The sequence below is a fragment of the Hyaena hyaena genome, unplaced genomic scaffold (assembly GCF_003009895.1).
Source record: "Hyaena hyaena isolate Hyena2069 unplaced genomic scaffold, ASM300989v1 scaffold_476, whole genome shotgun sequence".
Lineage (NCBI taxonomy): Eukaryota > Metazoa > Chordata > Mammalia > Carnivora > Hyaenidae > Hyaena > Hyaena hyaena.
The window spans coordinates 1,190,567-1,218,098 of NW_024081111.1; the positions used below are offsets into that span (position 1 = coordinate 1,190,567).

Below are 27,532 nucleotides of genomic sequence, written 5' to 3' on the forward strand. Positions count from 1 at the left end.
TATTGTCTCTCACTTACCTCCCTTTCTCATTAGAGTGCAAGCTGTGCAGGCAGGGCGGGGATTTAGTCACTTTTATCACTCAGCACAATGGTTGGCACAGGGTTGGTGCCAATAACTGCTTACCACATGGAGCCAATCACGTCTAGGCTAATGACTGACCTTTAGACCCGAATTTCCTATAGCATGTGAGTGTCTCTATGTCGGGTTGTTACAACCACCTGGTTCCAGGATAAAGTAATTTAATTACCAACGGTTAGTACAGGTGACTTTCAGTTTCTTCTTTTATTCTTAGGCTTTTAAAACATTTAGTGAACAAGTATTGTTTGGCTAAAAGAAAATCACCTATAGAAATGGTCTTTCTTTTAAAAAGTCGAGTATGGGGCTCTTGGGTGGCTCAGTTGGTTAAGTGTCCGACTCTTTTTAATTAAAAAAACTTTTTAAAATATTTTATTTATTTCTGAGAGAGACACACACACAACGTGAACAGCGGAGGGTCAGAGAGAGAGGGAGACACAGAATCAGAAACAGGCTCCAGGCTCTGAGCTAGCTGTCAGCACAGAGCCTGACCTGGGGCTCAAACCCACGAATCATGAGATCATGACCTGAGCCAAAGTCGGACGCTTAATCAACTGAGCCACCCAGGCGCCCCAAGTGTCCGACTCTTGATTTCAGCTCAGGTCATGACCTTATGGTCGTGCAGAGCCTGTTTGGGATTCTCTCTCCCTCTCTCTCTGCTCCTCCCCCACTGGTGCTCACTTGTGCTCTCTCCCTGAAAAGAAATAAGCATTTTTAAACAAGTCAAGTGTGTTCGTACCGTATTGCTTAAACCACATATTCTTGCAGGCTGACAAAAACTCAAACTACATGAAGCAAAAGCAGATTCTAGTGTTGCAGGATAACCAAGAATAGGAAAGTGGCAGCACTTGTTAAGTCCTACACCCTACAGCCTGGATGCCCTGAGAACTCTGTCTCTCTCACCTTGTCATCCCCAGCCCATAGAGCCAATGAGATCGTAGGGACAATCTCAAAGTTTACTGTAGCTTCAGCCAGACACAGAAAAACTCTTCCTTACTGCCAAGCTCAGCATTCCCAAAGCACAGGTCCCTACCTAGACCACCTAACAGTGGCCAGAGGGACTGTCTGATAAATCCCACAACGACCCTGTAGGTTGGAGGCAGGTCTTCAGAAACTGGTGGGCAGATGCTGGGGTGGACCAAGCAACAGCTGTCTGTCACGTAGACTTCCACTCAGACTGTTCCCTCACCCAGAAGTTTCTCCAATTATGAAAATGCATCCAACCTTCAAAGCTCAACCTTAAATACCACTTCCTCCGTAAAACCTTTATGGATCTCTACTCCCCAAAGTCTGAACTGTATCTTCTTTCCTTTGTGCTCCTCTGTGCTTTTCATTCTGCCTTATTTTACACTAAGTTTATATGTCTGCAAACAAGAGAAAAAGTCATACCTGAATTGAAATTAGGATCTCTATGCTAACTAGCTAGGTGACTTTGGGCAAGTTATTTAGCTTCTGAGCTAGTTTCCCCATTTATAAGAAAAATGACAGGAACTGAGAATAGAGTATTATCTCTTATGTTCTTGTGTGGAAACCCCCCAGTGCTTGGCATGGGAAGCACTCACAACTTGCTAGCTTTCTTCCTTTGGGTTTCTCTTATCACTAGACTTCAAGCTCCCTGAGGTCAGTCAGGATTTCCCACTGTGCTTACCACATATTACCACATATTTTAAAGGTAAGTAGTCTTCCTCAAATGTTTACTGATTTGAACTCCTTTTTGATTGCTTTCCCAGCCCATTAATTGGTCACATTAGTATCTATTGAGAAGTTCTCCGTCAATGCGTTGACTTCATTTCCATGGTAACTCCATGAGTTTGTCGCCTGTATTTTATGGATGATGAAACAGATGCAGGAAAGTTAAACTCACTGGAGTTCAGAAACAAGTGAGGGAGTGAGGAGCTCCAGGGCCTCCACTGCTAATCATCCGCGTTTGTGGCTTCTCAGTGGCAGGAAATAGGTCTACTCTGAAAACAGCTCACATTGCTTTTTGTTTGAATTTGTTGAATTTAAAGTAATCCGAACAGTTGCTCTTTCCCCCCCCCCCCTTTAATTAGAAACTTCCCAGAGATTCAATGTGGGCTCCTATGGCTTATACAATGATCTTTACCAAGATTTTACCAAAAACACAAATAATTGCACTTGAGCACGAAGGACTGATTTATGGACCATGCCGCAAATTCCTAGGGTCCTCCATTCCAGTAGGTTTCAATCTTCTGGATTATTTTGGAGTTTGACCTGGTCAACCTCCAAGCTGCCTACTAGCGTGCTCCACCCAGTTAACAATTTGCATAACTGTACCAGCAGGCAGCCACAGGAAGGGGGCAGGGGAAGCAAACAATAGGTATCTGCTAGGCAGAGGGTGAGACATCCCAAGCCCAGCTCTTTATTGTTGGAAAATTCTCAGTGACAGTTCATTGTTGAAGCTCAATAGCTTTAATTTATTCATCTTCTCTAATATTATAATATCGCACTAATCTCCATCATCACTCCTGACCACCTGTGGGAGGAATGACTTAGGGAACTGGGAAAATAGAACACGGGAGGGTTTAAGAAAATAGTGACTCCTGTACTCGCACGGCAATAATATTTCCAAGGCATTTTCGCACTTTTTTCCAAAAGAGCTTCATCTTAACTTTCTGATAAGGAAACATTATCTCCTTTTTACAGGTGAGGGAACAGAGGTTCACGAAGTTCAGTGACCCAGCAGATGCACATAACGTGTGCACTAATACATGTATTCTATCCAGGGCTTTCTCCACAGGCACCATGATGTTTTTGGAGACAGCAAAGATGCAGCAGAAATTTCTGCTTGGTCATAGTTGGGGGCAGAAACGGGGCTGGGGTGAACAACGTGGGAAGGATGTATCAAATTATAAAGAAGAAAGGGTGGCATTGATGTGGCCAGGGAAGAATCTAAGTCTCCTCAAGACTGTGTCCTTCGTGGGTAAGCTGTTTGGGGCTGGGGTGGGGGATGAGAGAGAGGGTGGGAGAGGGGACGGCGGATTCCTGTAGGAGGTGGAGCGGCAAGTGAGCACCGTCTGGTTGCAGTTTTCGGCTCCCGTTGCTTTCTTTGTGCCACTATTACACTTGCTTTTTTGTGTGAAGTTGGAGATGCTGGTATTTTTGGGTGAGTGAATATTGTCCATCTAGTATTGTTGGTGCTGCAATTCCTCACAGGTATATCTAAAATTCCAAACTTTGCTAGTTTTTCCTTAATTTCCAAAGTTCCACATGTCCTTTCTTTTCTGATTTAAAGGGGCTCTGCCCTCTTCGTGACTCAGTTTCCCTGTGTCTGTGTTAGTAATTTCGTTTGTTATGTTTGGCAAAGCATAATTGAGAGAAATATCTCCGAAGCTCAGAAGTGAATCTGACTGATCACAAAAGCTAGCGTGTGGAATAAGGAACCAACACATTTTAATCAAAGTAAGCAATAATGACAGGTTTATTTAAAATTTCCAGTAGAGAAAACCCACTAGTTTTGGAATAAAAGTACTCAATGTACGAGAGCGTAGGTGAATATAAAAGATTAGCAGAAGAAAAATAAAACCAAACACAGTACAAAAAAATTCTTAAAAGTTTGAAATGGATTTTAAACAGGGATGTTCTTTAAATCCTCCAAATATTAAACAGTTGGTGAACAAGTCACTTGAAAATTAAAGCCTGTTTCTGTAAATTCCATAAAAACTGCTTATTAAATTGAAGCACTCCATATGGTTGGTATTGAGACGTATAGGCAGTCGATTTCAGAGTAGCAGGAATTACTCATTTGCTCTCACAGTTACTTGAATTAACCAGCTGCATAACTGCTTTTTGGAGAGAATGGGATAGAAGGTGCAAAAAAAAAGGTAGGATAAAATCTCTAAAAAACTGAAACACAGCAAAATTCAGACATCGGTTTGTTTCTTGAAAGCCACAAACTGACTTTTTACAGTATATTCTACATTTGCAGCTGTCATTTCCCTTTCCCCCACCCCCTCAAATACTCCTAAATCCACTAGTCTAATCAATTCTTAACTTCCAAATATTCTGTACATATATATTTAGCAAAGAGCATATACCTAACATTATTCTGACAGCAGTATGGTCAGCATACAATTTTAGAAAGATTACTATGTATACCATCAGATTAAACTTTACTTAAAAAACAAACAAAACCCATTACTAAACAAATAGTTTTAAAATATGATGAAAACCCATGAAAATAAGACTCAGCATGGGTTTCTAAACCTGATAAAAACACACTTCAGAAAAACTATTAATGCTAAACTTCTGCCAAACGATGACCTTAAAGTGCCAAACAGAAAAGAATCTCTTAGGACCATTTCTCTTAGGACCAAATAGATAACTTGTCCCTGGCTTGGCCATCTCTCCTTTAACTATACACAAAGTCCTGCTAAAAGTATGCATTTTATTTGACTTTACAATAGAATGTTACAATGTAAACTAAACAGCTTCTTGATATCGACACTATGTTACCAAGGTTTTTTTTTGTTTGTTTCTGAATCCAACAGTTGGTCACAGAGGTCAAGTATTATCGAGGCTCGAGGCTCCTTTGTCAGTTCTTGATCTTGTCTGACTCATCCATCCTTCAAGTACATGCAAGGCTCAATAGTTTTCAAGAGGCAGAAGCCTGAGGCCGTTTAAGACACAGATGAAATAGGATTGTGAGGTGAACCCATCTGAGTAAGAACTTTATCCAGCCACTGGAGGGGGCCATGCAGGTGGATCTCAATCCAGCAGGGGGTGCTAGTGACATCCTGGCGGTGATACTCTGCTCCCCAACCCTAGAAGACACAGTGGAGGTCACTTAACTTGCTCAATTCCATGGTAAAACTTTTTAAGTGAGAAGAGTTCACGTAATCAAACACTGATTAAAGGTACAGATGCCTTTCATAAGACAGATGCTTCTGTGCACAAACGCACACACATTAGGGCAGGCAATTTCAGGTGATGGGTGTGTTCAAGGCTCCCTAAGTTCCCTTCACAGGGTCCAGGTTAAGAAGTACTGGTCTTGGAGAATGAAAGCTTCAAAATTCATTTGAAGAAGGCTGTTTTATTTAACAAAGGCACTTTTTAACTTTATTAAATTCTCATTTTATCATCAAGAAAATAACGAAAAAGTCATGTTAGACAAACTTTCTGTTTCTTTTCAGCCATTGAAGGTTGTCCTATCACCACAGTGCTCTTGACCTTTCAATCTCTAAGCAAACTGGCAGAGGCACATCCATCTCCAGAAAGCTATTACTGATGCCCAAGCACTGCTCTGAAGCAGCAGATTCCATCATTCATTTGTACAAGAAGGTAGTTTGCCAGACATCCTTCAGTATGACTGAATTGGGACACTAAAGTTGCAAAAGAGAAAGGTAATTTTTCAACTGCAGTGATCAAAAACTCATTGTTGTGGTGGACAATGGAAGATAAAGCTCTGATAAACCCTTGTTTCATGAGGAATGTCAGAGAAGCCTGGGTTCTATTTATCTGATACCTATCTACTCCAGGAATTTCAAGAAGTACATACAAGTGTCAGAACTTTCAGGAAAAAGTTGTGATATATGAACTGCATATGTATACACATCCATACATTTGGACATTTATCAATACACTGCGGAGTTTAAATTAAAGGTTTGTGTGCATGTTTCCTCCATTAGATAGTAAGCTCTTTGAAGGCAGGGATCAGATCTTATTTATGTCTATCTCAGACATCTAGCAGTGACTGGCACAAAGCAGAAGCTCTAGAAATACTTGTTCAGCTGAACTGACTTGGATTTTTCAGATATATGGGGAGTTTACTGTGCAAATAATTTATAAAATGTATGTTTGAAGTCCAAGATGATCATCTTCAAAACAGTAAAAAGGCTGGCGATTAATATTATTAAAATGTTCCCTGTCATTTTTCTAAGATGCTAAGTGTGCGAGGGCAAGGTATAAAATCCTTATGGTTTAATAAGAACGCTATTGTATAAATACTATGCAAACTTTTTGTTGTAACTGTATGATACGCAGCTGCCCTTCATCATGTTAGCGAGAATTTAAAAAAAAATTTGTTTACTCTTAACTTTCCAAATCCAGCTTCCCAGCTATGTCTATTATATCTTATATTAGCCTCCATTCCAGCATATATCACATTATCTTACAGTTAACCATATACCAGGCTGTAAGCATTTGTGAAGCTAGAAACTTTAGGTGCTTTTTTCATCTTTCTATTAGTTCTCTGGAATAGTGCTTAAAATATTTGCTGAACAAATGAAATCTAATACATTTTAAATGCATATCCTCGTATCAAAAACACTTTTTACTAGTATAAAGTTTGTTTTTACTTGTGTAAAGTAAATAATTAAAAATCTGTAAAAGTAAAACCATTAAAAGTGACCACATAAACAATATGAAATGAGTTTGAGGAGAAAGCCAACTGGAGCAGTAGAATCATAAATCCTTCCTGAGTGGTCCTTCAAGAATAAGAGACTCATCAAGGGAACTCTGTAATGATTACCACAGTTCCCAACTCTATCCACACATTTTATTTTATTTTTTTTTAAATGTTTTATTTATCTCTAGGAGAGAGAGAGACAGCGTGAGCAGGGGAGGGTCAGAGAGAGAGAGAGAGGGAGATACAGACTCTGAAACAGGCTCCAGGCTCTGAGCTGGCAGTCAGCACAGAGCCCGACGCGGGGCTCGAACCCACGAACCGTGAGCTCATGACCTAAGCGAAAGTCGGACGCTTAACCGACTAAGCCACCCAGGCGCCCCACTATCCACACATTTTAAAGATGAACATGAGGAGCAGCAAAGGATCCTGTACCTTAATCACACAGTTAAAATGGCAGATAAGGGGCGCCTGGGTGCCTCAGTCGGTTAAGCATCTGGCTTCAGCTCAGGTCTTGAGTTCGAGTCCCATGTTGGGCTCTGTGATGACAGCTCAGAGCCTGGAGCCTGCTTCGGATTCTGGTCTCCCTCTCTCTCTGCCCCTCCCCACCCATGCTCTTTCTCACTCTTTCAAAAATAAATAAATGTTCAAAAAAAAATAAAAGCAAAAAATAAAATGACAGATAAAACTAGAACCTGGGTTTCTTGACTCTTCGTACTTTGTATGTGTGTGTCTCTCTCTCTCAAAAATAAACATTAAAAAAAAAATAGGTATACTTTCCTCCATACCAATAAATCAACAAATAAGGGGCACCTCAGTGGCTCAGTTGGTTAAAGGTCCAACTCTTGATCTCGGCTCAGGTCATGATCTCATGGTTCATGAGACAGAGCCCAGCGCCGGGCTCTGTGTTGACAGTGCGAAGCCTGTTTAGGATTCTCTCTCTGCCCTTTCCCTGCTTGCATGTGCATGATCTTTCTCTCTCTCTCTCTCTCAAAATAAATAAATTTAAAACAACAACAAACAAAAACCACTGCTGGCAATTCAGTCTTCATTTTAAAATTCATTTTGGCCAAAGTCAAAAATTAAACCGTGAATGTGAATAGTGCATGAGAAAGATCTTTCCAGTCCCACAGGTACACAGCATATTGGTAAACCTCTTTAAAAGGTAAAAAACCTCCTTTAATACTAAATAGGTACCAAAGTCAGCCACACACACACACACACACAAAACTGCTGAATTACGTTTTGAGAAAACACCAGGAGGAAAAACTCAAAATCTGCTAATATGATTCAAGAAGTAAGAAAAAGATGATATTCAGGGAAAGCTATCTTTGATCTAAAGGATGATTAACGAAGTTAAGGTTCCAAAATTACCCTCTGTAATACATACATTACAAAACAGGTTTCACAACAAGTTAGGTGAGCTTCTGAAGAGAGGACATAAAAGGTGATTGCCTCACCAGAATATATAGTTAGTTTTGTTTCTCAAGGTAACAGAGGATGAAAATTTATCTTTGAGAATTTAGAGACAAGTCTGTCACTAGAATAAGTTACAACTCATGAAATCTAATCATTATTCGGCATTTAATTTCTTGACATTTCAATGACATCTTTAAATTTTCTTATTTCTCAGAGGTGGAAAAGAAGGCAGAAAGAGATCAATTATCGTGAGCAAAGTCTTTAAATTTCTTCATCCTCAACCCTCACAATAATCTTAGAACGAAGGTACCTACTGATCTTTGGGCAATATTAACTTCTGAATTATAGGAAAATCATGAGGTTTTACTAGAACCATTAAAAAAAAACCCTGACCTATCAAAATTAAACCCAAGCATGGTGAACTTTTATTTACAAAAAGATCACTCATTTATTGCTGAAACAAAAGCCACAAATGTTATCATCATAAAGGCACTAAAAACACAGAATGAAAAGAAAAAGAAGGGGGGGTTGTTTACTGAATTGATCTTTTAAGAAAATCGTGTGTTTAAATTATGTATGTTAAATATATAACAAAACATATTCTTATGGTATCACTAAAATAGTGCTCATTTGAATAGGAAAAAGTTATTAAAGCCTGCTACACTGTTGACATTTAAATACAAACACTCCTATATTCTAATTGTAGCCTAATAACTGACACCCTCACTGAAGTTTAAACATGCCGTGGTAATATGCTGGCTTCTATGGACATAATATCAAGAGCATATAGATTTATATACCGAGAGAAAGCACAGCAAACATGTTAAATAAAGCCCACTTACTTTTACAAAGCTCATGCGGATAGTACACATTTTAGTGAGCTCATAGACTGTCTCGAAGCCGTGGTTCACAGACTGTGCCAATAACTGAGCGAATTCTTGGTTATTAAAAATTTTCAAACTACACCCGCTAGGGATCTTGCAAACGGTAGTGGGGTGAAACCCGTGATGGTAGTTGCAGTTCCGACTTTGCACGAAGATGCTGCTGTCGCTGAGGCATTCGGCATACACTTCCCCTCCCACATAGTAAAGATGCACTCCTGTAGGAAGACAAGGAACGGAATGCATTCATGATCATTTCTCACAGCTGAGAAGCATCTGTGTCTCTTTAATATATGAATTCACCTGGACTTAAACTTTGGCTAACTAGTTTTTCCCCAAATCTTGTACAGCAGATAAAATCTTAGTTAACCATGTTAGCTAATATATTGTCCTTTTGTTAACAAGTATATCTAAGAGGTTTCTAAGAAATAATATAACAAAGTCTTGTAAAAATAAGTAGCAAAGTGCCGCAAGTTCATTTTGGTAAAAGTCTTATGCCCTATTTGGCCAAGGATTGAAAGCATATTCTCACTCTAAAAATATAGTACAATAAAGCCAGTCTTTATTATGAGATTCTACACATATTCATCCTACGAGCTCTCTTTCTTGCATTTATTTTGTAGTTAAACTGTTTGAAAATGTTAAGGTAGGAGAAGGGAGAATCAAGAAAAGTACAAAAGGACTAGAAAAGCACATGGAGGAGGTAGTGCTGAGAGCCAGAAGAGGTCAGGTCCAGGGGGCGGGGGGAAACTATAAAAATAATTCATACTGTGTGGAATCTGATCTCCCTGAACTACCATCTGCTCCAAACTTCTTCCTGTGACATCTCAGAGTGCCAGGAGTGTAGGAAATTGATCCTACCGAGCCTTTAAAAAAAGGAAAGGGGAGGGGGGGACATTCTGACAAAGCCCTATACCATTAAGGGAGATTACTTTATTATAGGCCACGAAGCAAAGAGAGTCCCATCCCATGTGGCTTTAAACAATCCACCTTGCAGGTAACTCCAGCATGGCTCAGCTAATGCTAAAAGTATGGTCTCCAATCCAATCCAAAATATTATGTGTTGTGTTTACACGTACGTATACAATGGCTACAACTTCTGTGGCAATTATATAGCTGCTACAGCAGAAGCCCATTTTCCTGCCTGATGTAGAGAAAACAATTTAAGAGCGAGTGTGAGAGAGGTGCCCAGGTAGCTCAGTTGGTTAAGTGTCCAACTTTGGCTCAGGTCATGATCTCATGGTTCATGGGTTTGAGCCCTGTGTCAGGCTCTGTGCTGACAGCTAGTTTAGAGCCTGGGGCCTGTTTTGGATTCTGTGTCTCCCTCTCTCTCTGACCCACCCCTGCTCACACTGTCTCTCTCTCTCTCAGAAATAACTAAAACATTAAAATAAATTTAAAGAGTGAGTGAGAGACAGAGACAGAGAGAGAGAGAGAGAGAGAGAGAGAGAGAGAGAGAGAGAATGTGTGTGTTTACTTTTTCTGATAGTAAAAATGAAGAATTTTCATTTCTGAAAATTTTGAAAGCAAAACAAAACATAAAAAGTCAGAAAATATCATCACTCGTTTAGTGATGAAGAGGCAATAATTATTAACAGTTTGACACACTGTGTTTGGTTGTATTACTAAACTTTCTCTGTAAACATTCAAAGTATCTACACGATTATATGTATACAATAATTTACTTTAGTGATTCTCCTACTACTGGACCAGAGTGTTGATACTTTTTTTCTGCTGTTGTAACAATGCCAGCATAAAGTCTCTGGATAATTTTTTATAATATCCTTAGGACAGCTTCCTGGAAGTTAAATCACTGGATCAAAGGCTCCTGATTCACTTTGCCAAACGACTTTCCAAAATGCTTATATCAATTTACACCCTACCAGCGGTCTATGGGTGCCTTTCTCATTTTGCCAGTACCAATACTGAGTTTAAGACAAAAACAAATAAATTAAAATAAATTATTGTGGAAAAACAATATTGTTTTACTTTGTATGTAAGACTGGATAGGCTCTCATAGGTTTATTACCTATCTGTGTTTCTCTTATGAACTTACTGTTCATATTCCTTACCTATTTATCCCAGAGGGATAAATTTCTACCTCTCTGATCAAATGTATTTTCTTCTAGCTTTTTAATAGCTGGCCATTAAAAAACCCTCAATTATCTATTTGCATAAATGAAACAAGGTCAGGGTTTCTCCCTACAGCCTCACCTAAAAGCTAACTTTGTTACTGCAGGACCATTGGAAGATGACTGATTTCTTATGCCTCATTTAACATTAATTAATTTTAAAATACAACATAGTCTCAGTTTAATTTATTCTACTGTTTTGTCTATACTGATTTAATTGTTGTTTCATAGTTGAATTAACCTAACATCAAGAAGTTTTTCTTTACTCCTCCACTAAAAAAATAAGCTATTTTCACTTGTTTAACCTGCCAGGTAATATTCAGATCATATTTTCCAACTTTCAAGAAATAACACATTGTGATTCTGGCACAGGTTGTTCTAAACCATAAACTAAATTAGGAAGAATGGATATCCTTAAAATATTCTACAATATTAAGCACTCTCTTTAAAGAATACAGACTGCTTATTTATACACCTATATTTTGTTTCTCTCTCAGTAAAATCTGGTTTTCACTACCTAATTCTCCTGTATTGCTCAGATTATTTCCAAGTAATTACGTTTTCTGTTGCTACTGGGAACGTGTTTTCTCCTCCATTATATTTTCTACTGGTTATTGCCAGATTAAAGAAAACTGGCATATCATTTCTAAAAATAAATTTTTATTAAAAAAAATTTTTTTTAATGTTTTATTTATTTCTGAGAGAGACAGCATGAGCAGGGGAAGGTCACAGAGGGAGGGAGATACAGAATCTGAAGCAGGCTCCAGGCTCTGAGCTAGCCGTCAGCACAGAGCCCGACGTGGGGCTCGAACCCACAAACCACAAGATCATGACCTGAGCCGAAGTTGGACGCTTAACCAGCTGAGCCACCCAGGTGCCCCTAAAAATAAATTCTTTAAAGGTTTCTAGATAAACAACCATAAAACACAATGACCATAAGTTTTACTTATGTCAGTAATGCCGACACTGGTGAAAGAAGAAAGGCACTCATCCATGGACTTATGGTACAAGTAGAATTTAATAAAAGCTTTCTGGAAAGTAATTTGGAATAATATATCAAGAGCTTTGACCTACTAATTTCAGTTCAAGAATCTCTTCCAAGAATATTATCAATTGGTTAACCATATCATCTGCAATAATGATAGTTTTGGCTAATTTCCATTATCAATAATTCTACATTTGAATACACTAGTCAAGGGATCTGAAACAATTTTGAATAACAGCATTCCCAGAATCCTTATTTTCTTCCAAACTAAAGAAAATTTTTTTAATGTTTATTTATTTTTGAGAAAGAGGGAGACAGAGCGTGAGTAGGGGAGAGGCAGACAGAGAGAGGGAGACAGAATCCAGAGCAGGCTCCAGGCTCGGAGCTGTCAGCACAGAGCCCAACACAGGGCTCCAACTCAACAACCCGTGAGATCATAACCTCAGCCAGTCAGACACTTAACCGACTAAGTCACCCAGGCGCCCCTTCTTCCTAATTTTTAATAGAAATGTTCTAGAGTACAATGGCTTTTAACTACTTTGGGGTAATGATAAAAACTTGAAAAATACCTCCCTCTTAATGAAAAATACATCCCAAATGTATACAAAATTGTGTTTATGTACAATTTTCAGGGTTTACAGATCATGGAAAGATATCTATATGTTATGAACCTAGTTTCATGCATTTCATCATTAAATGTGAACTTAGGATTTAGGTTTTGTCCCTTATTCATATTAAGAAACTATCTATCAAGTCCTGTTTGAGGAGTTGTTCCCCCCGCCCCCAGGATGGAGTGTTAAACTTTATCTCAAAATGCCTTTTAACCATTTATTAAATGACCTCTTAATTTGGTCCACTGCTCTAAACTTTATAGTAGGTCATTTAAAAAAAGTGTTTACTCTGGAAATAATTTCAAACTTACAGAAACAGAACAGACAAGAGAAACAAAAGAAGATAACCACTATCCTGATTCATTTATTGTGTCAATTTATTCCATATGTTTTATCATTTACACCTCCTTCTCTAGTTTTTCACACACACTCCCATATACATACATATGTGTATATGCATACATACATATATGTATATGCACACATATACACATATACATATATCCTGACACAAGATTTGTTTTAGATGGATATTTATATATATGCACATATGTGTGTATTTCCTAAAAATAGACATATTCTCTTACCTAGCAACAGTATAGTCAGCAATGCCAGTGTATGTAAAACATTGACATAATATTCTTATCTTATCTACCACTCATATTTTAACTTTGCCTGCTGATCCCAATAAGGTCCTCTGTGGTATTGTTCTCGTCTGGCACAGATCATGCTCAGGGTCAGCTTATTACAAAGCTGTCCTATCTCTTTAACCTTTTTTTTTTTTTATGTTTATTTTTTGAAGGAGAGAGAGAGAGAGAGAGAGAGAGTGAGCGGGGGGGGGGAGGGAGGGGGAGAAGGGGCGGAGAGAGGGAGACAGAATCCAAAGCAGGTCCAGCCTCTGAGCCATCAGCACAGAGTCTGACGCGGGGCCTGAACTCACAAACTGTGAGATTGTGACCGGAGCCTAAGTCAGTTGCCTAACCGACTGAGCCGCCCAGGCGCCCCAGTCTACTTTCTTTTAATATGGAACATTTTCACACTTTTGTCTCTTGACATTGATATTTTAGAAGAATACAGTTCCTTTTCACCCTTTTTAATAGAATGTTCCTCATTCTGGCTGGGTTTGTCTGAAGTGTCTCCATGATGAGATTCAGATTTGCATTCTCAACCAGAATTCTACATAGGTGATGTTACTTCCTTCTCAGGGCATCACATCTGGTGGTATATGGGATCCATCTGTCTCTCGCTGGTGATGGCAATTTTGATCTCCCAGTCAAGATGCTGTCCAATGTCTCCCCTGTATAGCTACTCACTTCTATTCTCCCGTGTCTGTGAGGAGACACTGTAAAACCATGCCAATATCCTGATTCTTGCAAAAAATTCTCTCTTTAGCATCCACTGAGGATTCTTGCCTGAGGGCTGCAAAATGATGACTTTCCAACACTGGCACTCACTGTACATTTATGAACCAGCCTTCCCCATCCATTCCTTATCTAAAGAGTATTGGCATGGACTTAAAATTACTGTTATTTTTCACCAAACTACACGCCCGAAAAACAAACAACCCAGTGAAGAAATGGGCAGAAGACATGAACAGACACTTCTCCAAAGAGGACATCCAGATGGCCAACAGACACATGAAACGATGCTCAGCATCCCTCCTCATCAGGGAAATACAAATCAAAACCACACTGAGATACCACCTCACGCCAGTCAGAGTGGCTAAAATGAGCAAATCAGAGAACTCTAGATGCTGGCGAGGATGTGGAGAAACGGGCACCCTCCTACACTGTTGGTGGGAATGTAAACTGGTACAGCCCCTCTGGAAAACAGTGTGGAGGTTCCTCAGGAAACTAACAATAGAACTCCCTTATGACCCAGCAATAGCACTGCTAGGAATTTACCCAAGGGATACAGAAATGCTGATGCATAGGAGCACATGGACCCCAATGTTCATAGCAGCACTCTCCACAATAGCTAAAACATGGAAAGAGCCTAAGTGTCCATCAACAGAAGAATGGATCAAGAAGATGTGGTTTATCTATACCATGGAATACTACATGGCAATGAGAAACAATGAAATCTGGCCATGTGTAGCAACATGGATGGACCTTGAGGGTGTTATGCTGAGTGAAATAAGTCAGGCAGAGAAGGACAAATATCATATGTTTGCACGTATAGGAGGATTAGGAGGAACTTGACGGAGGAACAAGGGGGAGAAGAAGGGCGGAAATGGTGGGGGAAAGGGAGAGAGGCAAACCATGAGAGACTCTTGAATGCTGACAAAAACTGAGGACTGATGGATGTGGGGGGGAGGGGGGGTGGGCATGGAGGAGGGCACTTTGGGGATGAGCACTGAGTGTTATGTAGAAACTAATTTGACAATAAACTATTTGTAAAAAAAAAAAAAAAAAATTACTGTTATTTTTCAGTGGTTTAAAACCCATGACCATACTTAATTATTTTGTTACTGAAACTGTCCTAGAAGTGGCCAGGGGAAGCCCCGGCAGGATGTCTACTGTGACATGCCCCCATCACCGTCATAGGCATCTCTTCACTTTCAGACAGAACAAAATGTTCTAGGCTCATCTCTGTCTACCTGCTCCACACTTGGAGTCAGCCGTTTCCCCGAGGAGCCCTGAGTCCTCAGTGGGAAATGGCGTGAGAGACGATGAGCTGAGAACCAGACATGTTTATGGCTCCCGGGCATCTTTGCCTGTTGGCCCTTTCAGCAGACGGAGCAGAAACTACATCCATGTATGAACACACCTAAATATGCACACGCACACACACACACACACATATCCACAAGAACGTAAACATGTGCACACACATACATACGTGTATTATTAAATAACGATTTCACGGATACCACCACAGGGTGAATTTTTTGCCCTCCTCCACACCTTATTCCAGTGTTTCTTATTCCACAGTGAAAACCCAGGCTCCCAGTACCGTCCACAGTTAGTCACTTGCTTAATCTTAAAACTAAAAGTTCCACAACTTTTATTCAGACTGCTACTCAGCAATCAAAGCCTACTTAAATGAGCTCAGAATTTGTTGACAAGCATTCTAGTCTACCGGGCCAAGACTGAAGAATCACAGCCAAATACATATTCCTAAGTTACTCTGGACTGGTTCTTTCTTCATTTTTCCCAGTGAGTTATGGTACTCATTTGAAACACATTAGGTTTACCTGTTTTAACTTGCATTTAGTGCTTCGTTCTAAGTTACTCTTTAACGGCTGTTTTGTTCTGCCCCCAAACACAAGATGGAATAGTGCCCCTCAAATCAGTATTTGAGCTGATTAACATCAATTCCTACGAGGTGGCGGGACACAAACACCGCTGACTGAAAAGTGAGTAGCTTCCTGATAATACAAACTGAAAAACGATTTGCAAACTGCAGCCAGTGTTTATTACCTGGTGTTTGCTCTGGTAGGCTGCTCCAGGAACAACTACGTCAATTCTAGGGGAACAGGGACACAACGGACAAACATTTGAAAGAGGTTCAAGCGAAAACTCACCTTTTCCAATATGCCGCCTGGTGTTTTCAATAGTGGAATTCCGGTTAACATTGGAGAGCAGCCCAAGGCAGAAACGGTTCTTATTGTTGGAAGGATCGGTGAAACCATCCACCAACACACTTGTGGAGGAGGCATGGAACGCTTCACCCACACGATTATTGAGCTCATAGTAGACAATAGAGCACCAGTGTTTTGGTTCCTCGTAAGCAACCGCCTGAACATCTGTAAGGAAGAAAACCCTACAGTCAACCTTGGCGATTGCCTCGGGTTCTCAAAAACCGAAGCTGTGTGGTAGAGCCGGCTCAGGACCCTGGAGTGCAGGTTCGGGAAGGTAACTGCTACTAGCATGTATACGGTTTCTCTAGTACATCTAAAACAGGTACTCCTCACCTCACGAAGTGTGACATTCTCCTTCAATTGGAAAATAATTTTCTCCAATTACTATCTGATAACCAAAACTCCAGCTAAGCAAGCATACCGACGGCATTTGCTGAACACTCACAATATGCTACTTGCTCTGTGATATGCCAAAATGGAAATCACCCCCACCGCAGATGCTGGCTCACCATCTAAAGAAATACAAGTGGCAAGTGAAAAACAAATGAGAAGAGAACAATCGAGGACAGGAAATGTGCCAAAGGTGCTGGCAGAAAAAGGGTGACTTTTCAACAAAGCCTTAGTAGGCCTATGCTTTTTCAAAGCAATGAAAATCGGTTTCTAATTATTGATAAGAAGTTCCCTCACTTCACATCAAGCTGCCAATAACTATCACAGCCACAGCTTTGCTCCAGTCCTTAAACGCAGGAAGAAATCTTGCCAGCTGGCCATTTTTACAGAATGAATCATATCTCTCTCATCCAGATTTCATGCTAACTTCCTTATATTTGCTTTAAGTCATGCAGAGCAGGTGTGTTTTGTCTCTCCATTCCCAGAATGGGCCAACAATGGAAATTACCCAACTTTACTGACAGGATGCAGCTTGTTAAGTCAAATCTCTTAAGACTAACAAATCTCCAAACAGAACATGCTTCTAAACATTTGCAACTAAAAGGTTCTAAAGATAAGTTCCTTCTGTAGTAAAACCTCTTATACCATGCTTTAGAGATTCCAGGAATACAAACCACGTATGCCCACTATGCCAATACGTAATGATCTGAGGTTTACGAGGCCCTGAGCGTACACGCGTACAAAGAGAAAGAATATCCACATTAGAAGCATAAACTGGAACTGTTTAGGAAGAAGTACTTCTGTGTTCTTAACAACAACCTCCACAATATCACAATGCACTTTATTTTAGAATTCGGTAGGGAAAACAAAACAATCATTTAAAAAACTCCACGCACACATTAGCTGCTCTGTATACTCGATCGGGGAGCCAAAAACAAGCATGCACAATCTTCCCCGTGAAGCAACTATCCCACATCAACTTGCTGTATTTCAAAGAAAGAAATTTTTTTGAAATAGAAGGCTTTCATCAGCTATCAGGATTGTTCAAAATACTGTTCATTTAGGTCAGAGGATGACAAATTTTTTCTGTACAAGACCAGAAAGATTTTGCAGGCCATACGGTCTCTACTGTAACTATTCAACTGTGCCCACATAATGCTAAAACTGCCACGGATAATGTGTAATGGACATAGCCGTGTTCCCATAAAAATGTATTTACAAAGAACAGGCAGCAGGCTGAGGTGGCCTGCGGGCTGTAGTGTGCTGACTCCTGCTTTAGGAAAACCACCAAAGGTAAACCAGTAACAGAAAGGCCAACATTCCTTCTTCATGAAGATACTAACTATAAACTTATTTCTAATGCGGAAATTTTTAAAAGCCATTTAAAGGAAAATTCTTAAAGCAATTTAAAGACCTATTTCCTGAAATCAGACATTTTACGCTTAACAACAGCTACAGGGTCCACACGCTCATAACTGGACAGCAGCGTGGTGCCCATCCTCTCCTGCGACCCGGCTCCCCAAATACCAGTTCCGAAGACCTGTGAAACACAAGTTAATTTCCCCAACCAGAAGCTTTATTTGTTGGTTCATAACTATGTTTGGGAAGATATTCTAGAGATTATCAGAAACCATAAAATAACAGAGCCAATAAAAAAGAAGTAAAAATATTTTACAGATGAAAAAGGGGTACATTCAGAGACACCTGGGTGGCTCAGTCAGCTGAACGACAGACCCTGGCTCAGGCTGTGATCTCAGTTCGTAAGTTCGTAAGTTTGAGCCCTGTGTCGGGGCTGACAGTGCAGTGCTTGCTTCAGATCCTCTGTCTCTCTCTCTACCTCTCCCACCTTTCGAAAAAAATTAACTTTAAAAATAAAAAAAATAAAAAGGTGTACATTTCAATTTATTACACTGCACATCTAAGAAAGGTTCTTTCATCATCAGATTTTAAGAACTTAAAAGATGTCAGCAATTCTGACAAAGTCTGAGAGATCTCCAGTTTTAATAAAAAAATGAGAATGAAATGAGACCTACGCCTAGTAATTAGACTGCATCAGAACTTCAACTTGTATAAAATTTATACACAGTGAAGGATCCATGCCACATGTTGAGTGTACCAGTGAGGCATTTTCCTCCACGAGAGGTGGTTTGGGAACAATTTTCTTCCACAATGTGGTGGTGACTTCCTACAGGTGCTCAGGGATTCTCCCGATACTTACTGCCCTCAGTTCTCTTCTCGGTTAGGCCGCCCCACCAGCCACTGCAGACCTAGAAACACACCCGCCCTCCACAAGAAAGGTAAAGACATGACCCGACCTGCTTATAGGTTCTGCTTCTAAGCTCTTCCAGGGGAGAACAGGAAAAACACATGCCTCAACCCCCTTCTGTAACAAGGTTAGAAACAAATAAATATAGCAAGAAAGAGACAAATGTTATTAGTTCTTTCCAGTGCAGCTGTGTATGGATGAGGGCTGAGACTCTAACAACAAAGGAACCTTTGGGAAGCCTTGTTATATGAACTTCTAATTTTGGACATCACCAGTGACAGCCGCACTTCAGTAATGTTATGCTCACTGTTTCTCAATACCCCTTTGTCCTTCACTTAAAAATGTTCTTTTATCGCCAGTTCAAAATTATTAAGTATTGTGCTCAAAACAGATGACCACACAATTATACACAGGCTTTCATTAGTTAAATCAGCATGTTTGTTCTTCATATAAAAGACTTATTTGTAATCCAAAAAATTCTCTCTATCCAGCTTCTCTTATTGTGCTCTTCCTCCAACAGCTATCTTTTTACAGACTAATAAATATTTGTGAGAGAAAGTAACATTTGGACGGATAAACGTCAGATGCTACAGATGCTAAAAAGGGAATAAACAGCAATTCATTTTACCTCCTCTGTTGATTTCCGAGGGCAGTGAAGGTGCCATCATGTTTGTGTCCATTGGCTGGGAGCCATCCTGGGTCATGGGGTCCTCAGGAGGCAGGTAAGCAGGCGGTGGCGTATCAGCTGCGAAAGTTAAAAAAAAAAAAAAAAGATTTCTTTATCCTTAAATAAGCACACACACTTAAAACATGTATTCTGTGGGATTCTTAAAATCAGACTGCCATTTCAATCTCCCCATCAGAAAATGGATGCTGGCGCTGAACTTGGTGTACACTTCCTGAAAATGACTGACATCTTGCAATTTTGTACAACCGTAGAGAAAAATCAGTGGGGGGAACAGCACTATATGCCAGTTCTAGAAGTTGTCTGCCTATCCACAATCATCCTGTCTTAAAACAATCAGAAGAGTGTTTAAACACGTTTTCATACAGTCCACATTAAGAGGACCTCTGCATTTCAGTTTCACTGGTGGGTAGAAAACCTTTGAAAGCTACATAGGATCTTTTAGGAAAAGGAGCTTCAGAGTTTCTTACATTAAACCCATAGGCTGTTAGGAATTTATGAGTTTCATTATAGCCAATTAGTTTATGAACTTAAACTGTTTATTTCCCATGACTTCAAGCAATCTGTTAGGACTACCTTACCCTTACTTGCTTAAATAATCACTAGTTTTAAAACCTCTCGTAGCAGAATAATAGGAAATAAATCAGTTTATCACAGCTATCTTCAATTTCAGAGTTTACATAGGTTTCTTCTAGAAAGCCCAAAGCCAGCTGGCAATAGAGGCAAACAACATGACTTTTGAAACAAAGAACACTAGTATAGGTCTTTTGTGTTTTCTTAAATAAAATAACGGGTATGGGTTTCCCACAAATAATCCTTGGGTGATCAAAAAAAACAAGTTTCTCACTGGCTATTGTGAGCCCATCCAGCACACCAGAAAGGGCAGGGAACAAAGTTTTACCTTAGGGAACCATGAATAACTTGGAGAAGCAGCCCAGATCACTCCGGGCAACTGCTGAATACAAATAGCTAATGTTGCTGCTCCTTCACAGCTTTTCAGAGATTTCCAAAGCTGGACTCTCCAGTTGAATCACAACCCTGTAACTTCCCCCATCCAGCTGCTAACAAGCAAGGGCTCAAAGCACAAAGACAGGACTATGGGGACCTTATCTGGATGCCTTTTTCATCCTTTTCTCCAGCTTCTTTTAATTCAGCTTCTTCCCTGCAGCTGTAACACTGACTCTGCTTTACTTCCAGCCAGGAATGAAGACAAAGAGCATCCTCTGAGACCAAATCCAATAAATTTCTGCAAACGAGCTGGTAAAAATGTCCTCAGCAGCTTGTGGCACCAGCAGCACTGAGAAAGAACACCAGCTACCTCTGGGTAATGCTCGCTTTACTATCCCCACAAGTGCCTCCCCCCATCCCTGGGGGCTTTCTCTTTTCCACGTGGCCTTTGCTCGCCCTGTGCCTTAATCCCTGACAGCCTGGGACAAAGTGTAAACTCAAGCAATAATCTTCCCATTTTTCACTCTGGGGCCCACCCTGGATTTGCCACTGCTCACAAGCTTCTGAAACCATCTCTTCACCACTAACCTGTTTATCAAACCCAACAGTTCTGGGAGAGGGTGGGGGTGGGGGGGATAGGAAATCACCAGATGATATGGAGTCTGATTTTTAAACTAATCTATATACCCCCACCCCCACACACCCACACCGCCCTGTCCTAAACAGCTTTGGATTGAAAAACAAAACAAGGCAAAATAAAAGGCTGAAAACAAAAAGAAGTAATAAATATATAAATAAAAGACAGCACTATCAAATGGGGACTGCTTTTCACTTTTTGAGGACATAACCAGCCTGTTGTCAAATTCACATTCACTTAAACCCATTTCAAGTGGTTTTATAAGCTTGCTTGCCCACCCAGTTTCCCTTCTTGAAATGTTAATCGATGTTAAGTACATCTTTGTTTAGAGTATCCTTCTTGAGGTCTGCCAGCAAGGAATTTGGCACTAATCATTTTTTGTGAGATGCTTGCTTCCTAACCTATAATTTGAAAAATATAATGTCCTAATTAATCATTTATTTTGATAAACATTACACCATCAGTCAAGTCTAAAAAAGGAGGAGAATTGTTTTTGCCTTTGCTAAGTTAAACAAGCAGATGGTCTCAGTACTTCTGTTGCATTTCCTTTGTTGCTAAAGTATATGTTTCTTGGGATTACATCACCACTCAAATGAATTTAATTAAGTGAGGGGGGGTGTGATCCCTCAGGAAGTATCTTTTCTGAGGCTGCACTTATAACAGGATTTTTTTTTTCACGTACAGCAAATGTGCACAGCACATTATTTTTCTCTTCCTCTCTTTTATCAAGAGCGAAGACTGTAACAATTATGCCACTCCCAGAAGGATGCAGCTGTTTCAAAACCCTTCAAAATCAGAAATAAAACTTATTCAAGCATCTGCGCCTGGCAAATACAACAGGACATTTGCTTCCTTGACTGCCAGGTCTGCCCTCGCCCACGGCGGTACCCGGCGTCTGCGAGCCGAGTGCCACGCACCAGAGCCCAAGAGCTCTGGGCGCACAGGTCCACTCAGAGTCCCCGACTCGGGGGCGGCGGCAGCGCGGCCCACTGCCTGAACGTCACTGAACCCTGGATGTTCCGACCTACCTGGCATCTGGAAAGGGCTTCCTGGGTCGGAGCTGGTGGGGGAGTGCGGGTAGGTGCCACTGCTGCTTCCAGGGGAGTTGGGGTAGCTGCTGCTGGGGGAGTGAGGGAACGGATGGCTGTTGGGTTGCTGGAAAGAATCCGGAAAAGTGGCGTTGAGTGGCATGTGGGGCTCGTTTTGTCCTAAGTTACGGAACTGAGCTAACAGGCTGTGCTGAGGGTTATATTCACTGTGTCGTGGAACCAGCACTGGAGGAAGAACTGGAAAAGGGGAAAGAAGAGACGAAAATGAAAATGATGAAAATCTGTAACCATGTCACAATGGAGTAGAAACGTAATCTGTAAGTAACAACAAACTGTCTGAACCCTGCCCCGCTGCCAACTCAAAAGCATCATGCAAATGAAAAGCCATTTTTCACTCAGGAATAAATGCAGTAACAAGTGGTCTCTTTAGAATCTGCCGTTGACCTATGCCTGAGACCTGTAGCACTGACATACTGCCCACGGAAAGTCTGCAAGATACCTTTTATGTTAAAAATGTTAATAGGGTTTCCCTGTTCTTAATGTTTTCAGTCACAAAAAACCAAAGCACAATCAAGAACATGTACCACCACTGACAATTCCACTTTGACAGCCCTGGTTGATAAGATGTTCCATTTAAGAGTTAATACTTATTGAATGGTTTGAATTATTCACCACAAATGTTTTAAATTGACACATTAACTCACTTTAAAACAAAAGGAGGCATAGTAAACAATGTTCAGGGGATAAATACAGTGAGCAGCATAAAATCCAAATGCCATGGAAGGCAGTTAATTAGACAAAATACAATGTTTGGCGGGACAGACTTTCCTTTGTATCCAAGTTGTCCTACTTCACAAAAATCTCTTCTCTGATGATCTTCATGCATTTAACCCACTTTCCGGTAATCCATATTTTGCCTGACAGGCAAAGGAGGAAACAGGTCCTAATATCCACATTTTGCTGATTGGATACTTAAAGTATAAAAGCCAAAAACATACACACCAATAGAGAAGGAAAGAAAACAGCTCAAGTCATTCCTGAAGGCTCCATTAGGTACCTACGGAGTTAATAACTAGCACGGTATGCAACCTCCAGAAACCTCTAGAGGCAAAGGGACTAGGAATTATGCTGCTAATCGAAGTGAAGGACTGGGCAGCAAACCCTAAAGGGGCTAGATCCTCAACTTCCCACCACAGTCCCCAGATACCTCCTCTCCGGTAACATGGGCCCTGGGAACCCCTACTACACTCGCAGCCTTGGCTAGGAAAACCACCCATTTGGAAATCTGCTTGGAGGAGAGAGGAGGAGGTTTAAAATCTGCTATGGTCGCTGGGAGTTAGACTATATTCTCCCAAAGAAACAATATTTAGTGGCATTAGGAATTAAGTAGATTTTTGAGGGCTTTCCAGGGACTCTATAACCTATACCATTTTTGCAGGAAAAGTGCCATAAACACTCGCATTATCACTTATTCATAAGTCAAAAACTGCTTATCTTTTATGTAAAAATAGGTTTCTGAAGATCACCAATGGTCTCTTATGCTATATCTTAAGTTGCTAATCTGTAGACATAAGATTTACTCGCTGGAAGTCTGAGCTCAAGGCGTTGGCAGGCTGATTTCTCCTGAAGCCTCCCTTCTTGCCTTGCAGACAGCTATTTTCTTGTGTGTCCTAACATAGTTTATTTCCCCAGTGTCTCTCTGTATTTTAAAAAAAAATTTTTTTTAATGTTTTTATTTATTTCTAGGGGAGAGAGAGAGAGACAGCGTGAGCAGGGGAGGGTCAGAGAGAGAGGGAGTCACAGACTGAAACAGGCTCCAGGCTCTGAGCTGGCAGTCAGCACAGAGCCCGACACGGGGCTCGAACCCACGAACCGCGAGATCATGACCTGAGCGAAAGTCGGACGCTTAACTGACTAAGCCACCCGAGCGCCCCTGTCCTAACCCCTTCTTATAAGGACACGAGTCAGAATGAATTAGAACCCTCCTCAATGGCCTCACTTTAACTTTTTCACCTATCTCCAAATACAGTCATATTCTGAGGGACTTATGATTAGGGCTTTGACATATAAATTTGGGGCGAAAGTTGTGAACAATTCAATCTAGAACACCGCACCCTGTTTTATACATTTCTTATTACATTTATAAGTATTTTATCTTTTCTGTTCCTATTTTAAATGGGAGTTGTCTCTTCCATTATATCTTCTAGCTGGTAATTGTTTCCATATATGGAGGTTATTGATATTTCCATGCTTTTATATACTGCTACCTGAATTCTTTTGTTGTCTGTGTTAGTTTTATCATTGATTCTTATAGAGTTCCCCATGTAAATGATCAAGTCACTAAATAGTTAAATTTTCCTTTCCAATTGTTTTCTCTTGTCTAGTTGCTTTAGCTAATAGTGCTAATGTAATGTTAAAAGGTACTAGAGGGGCACCAGGATGGCTCAGTCGGTTGAGCATCTGACTCCGGCTTGGGTCATGATCTCACGGTTCATGGGTTCAAGCCCCACATCGGGCTCTGTGCTGGCAGCTAGCTCAGAGCCTGGAGACTGCTTCGGATTCTGTGTCTCCCTCTCTCTCTGACCCTCCCTTGCTCACACTGTCTCTCTTTCAGAAATAAATAAAACATTAAAAAATAAATAAAAGGTACTAGAGACCATGAACTTCCTTGCTTATTCCTGACCTTAGTGGAAATGCCGCTAGTGTTTCCCCATTAAGATGCTGACTTTACAACTCTGATGTATACATATTAACTATGTTAAGGAAGTATTCATACGTTCCTATGGTTTCTTAATGAGGGGTGTTTAGAGTATAACTTATATTTAGAACTTTCAGATGAATATTTATAAGTGATAGTGATCCAAGTTTGTGTGTTGTTTTTATCAGGTTTTGATATCAATGTTGTATTTTCTTCATAAATGTTTCTGTGCTCAGAAGAGTTTATGTTCTAACTAGTCTCTAAACGTTAGGTAGACTTCCAGTTAAAATTATCTGGGCTTGGTGCTTTCTTATGGAGTAGTTCCTCAATGTTCTCTCTTCATTCTATAGAAATAAATGTAAGCTTTCTAGGTCTGCTGAGGTTAATTCTGGTAGATTATACTCCCCCTGGAAAATATCCATTCTATCCAGGTTTTCAAATATACTGGCATAAAGGTATGCAAAATAATCTTACAGATAAGTTTCATATCCTCCGTATCAATAGTTGCTTCCCTCTTATTTCTTATTTTTTATATTTATGCTTTCTTCCCACCTGACTTTTCTTTCTTGATTCAATTACCTGATCCTTGGTCTTTTTTTGGGTTTGTTTTCCCAAACCAGGAAAGATTTGTTGACCTTTTTTTTTTTTTTTTTTAATTTTCTACTTCATTATTTTTTGCTTCATCTTTATTATCTCTTTCCTCATACTTCCTTTGATTTACTTTGTTGTTCTTTTCCTAGCCTTTTTGACTGGAAGTTTAAAATTAATCTGTCTTTATTATTTCATTTTTACTGAAATATGTGTTCAAGGCTATGAATTTTCCTCTGGTCAGTGTTTTCAATGTATCCCATAGAGTCTGATATGTAGATTTTTGGGATCATTATTTTCCAAAAGTTATGTAATTTTTGTTTATATTTGCCCATTCACCTATGGGTCATTTGTTTTAAGTTTACTTATCCCCCTTTTTAGAGAAAAAAAGAATGAGAGAGAAATCCCAGGCAAGCTCTGTGTGCTATCAGCACAGAGCCTGACATGGGGCTCAAACTCACGAGTGAACTGTGAGATCAAGACCCGAGCAAAAACCAAGAGTCGGATGTTCAACCTACTGAGCCACCCAGGTGCTCCTCACCTATGGGTCATTTAATAGAATAGTTTTAAAATCATCAGGTAAAAGAGCTTATTTGCTTTCAATTTCTAGGTTTATGGTATTGTCATAAGACTACCGACTGCACACTGCACTATTTCTAACTTAAGGAACTTGATATTTTCTTTGCAACCTACAACAAAATACATTTTTGTGAATGTTCTTTGCACTAGAAAAGAAGATATATTTTTTTATTATCAATGTACAGTGTTACTAGGTATCTTTAGGAGCTATGTTATTAATAATGTTGCTTAGGTCTCCTATAAAAAGTCAGCAACCTTTTTCTGCAAAGGATTAGAAGGGTAAATATTTTAGGTTTTGTGGGCTATACAGCCTGTCATAGCTATTCAACTCCACTGTTGTGGCATGAAAGTCATAGATAATATGTAAAAAACTGGATGTTGCTGAGTTAGAAAGCTTCACTTTTTTGGCTTCTTCACAGAAACAGGGAGCAGAGGGGATTTGGCCTGTGGGCAGAGTATGCAAACCTCTTCTGATATCATTTCTTATGTTTTTTCCTTAACGACCAGTCTTATATTTACACTGCTATGTTAAACTTCCTATTGTTAGTGTGCTTCTATTTGTTTTCCCTGCCATAACCTGTAGTTTCTGCTTTATACAGGAGGTTGCTATGTTGTTTGGTACATATATGTTCATTATTAAGTGTCCTTTGTTTATATCAATGCTTTTTGGTCTGAATTCTATTTTTTCTGATATCAGACTCACAACTCCTACTTCTTGTTTCTATTTGCCTGATATACCTTTGCCAACTCCTTTATTTTTAGCCCTTTAAATTACTTTTTATTTTTTGAAGGGATGGGTCTCTTGAATACAGCACTGAGTTCTCCTTTATGACCCAACTTGAAAATCTCTTCAATTGTTGAGTTAAGCCTATTTATTGATCTGACTGATATTCTTGGTCTCAACTCTTATCATGTTATTGTATATAATAGTTATCGTCATATATTTACCATATTTCTCTATGTGATGTTATCCTTTGCCTTCTATATTTTTATTTTATTATTTTTAAAAATGTTTATTTTTGAGAGAGAGGGAGACACAGAATCTGAAGCAGGTTCCAGACCCTGAGCTGCTGGCACCGAGCCCGATGCAGGGCCTGAATCCACGAATGGCAAGATCATGTCCTGAGCTGAAGTCAGACACCCAACCAACTGAGCCAGCCAGGTGCACCTGTCTTCTATATTTTTAAAAGAAGTTCTAAAGATAGCTTTGTATTTCTGTTGTTGGATTATTTTTGTATTTGTATTTCTAGTGTCTACAATCTTTGTTCTTTCCTTACTTAACCGTATATTTTCTAGTTGGTCAGTTTTAAATGGTATTTTTTTGATTCTCATCTATTATCTATACAATCAATGAACTTATTCTACTTTCCCCATTTTCTGTTCTTCTATTCCATTTTTAAAAAATGTTTATTTACTTGTTTTGAGAATGAGTGAGGAAGCAGGGAAGGGGCAGAGAGACAGAATCCCACACAGGCTCCATGCTGTCGGCACAGAGCCCAATGCTGGCTCGAACCCACAAACCATGAGATCATGACCAGAGCCAAAACCAAGACTCACATGCTCAACCAACTGAGCCACCCAGGTGCCTCATCTTCTATTCCATTTTTAAATTTGTGCTCTTTCTACTTTGTCAGAACATCTTAAG

General features: G+C 39.9%; 1 protein-coding gene across 5 annotated transcripts in view; it reads right to left on the reverse strand.

Annotated features, from left to right (window-relative positions):
• Positions 1 to 3,496: 3,496 nt before the first annotated feature.
• The window catches only part of SMAD1 (SMAD family member 1), a 77,689-nt gene continuing 53,653 nt past the window's right edge, over positions 3,497 to 27,532 (reverse strand). For all 5 annotated transcript variants that reach the window (XM_039254315.1, XM_039254317.1, XM_039254320.1 and 2 more), the window contains 5 exons: positions 22,002 to 22,259; positions 19,332 to 19,448; positions 15,991 to 16,212; positions 8,698 to 8,954; positions 3,497 to 4,856 (listed from right to left, as the gene is read on the reverse strand). In XM_039254315.1, the coding sequence (XP_039110246.1) occupies positions 4,713 to 4,856; positions 8,698 to 8,954; positions 15,991 to 16,212; positions 19,332 to 19,448; positions 22,002 to 22,259 (998 nt within the window). In that variant the 3' untranslated portion in view covers positions 3,497 to 4,712. The remainder of the gene's footprint in view (positions 4,857 to 8,697; positions 8,955 to 15,990; positions 16,213 to 19,331; positions 19,449 to 22,001; positions 22,260 to 27,532) is intronic.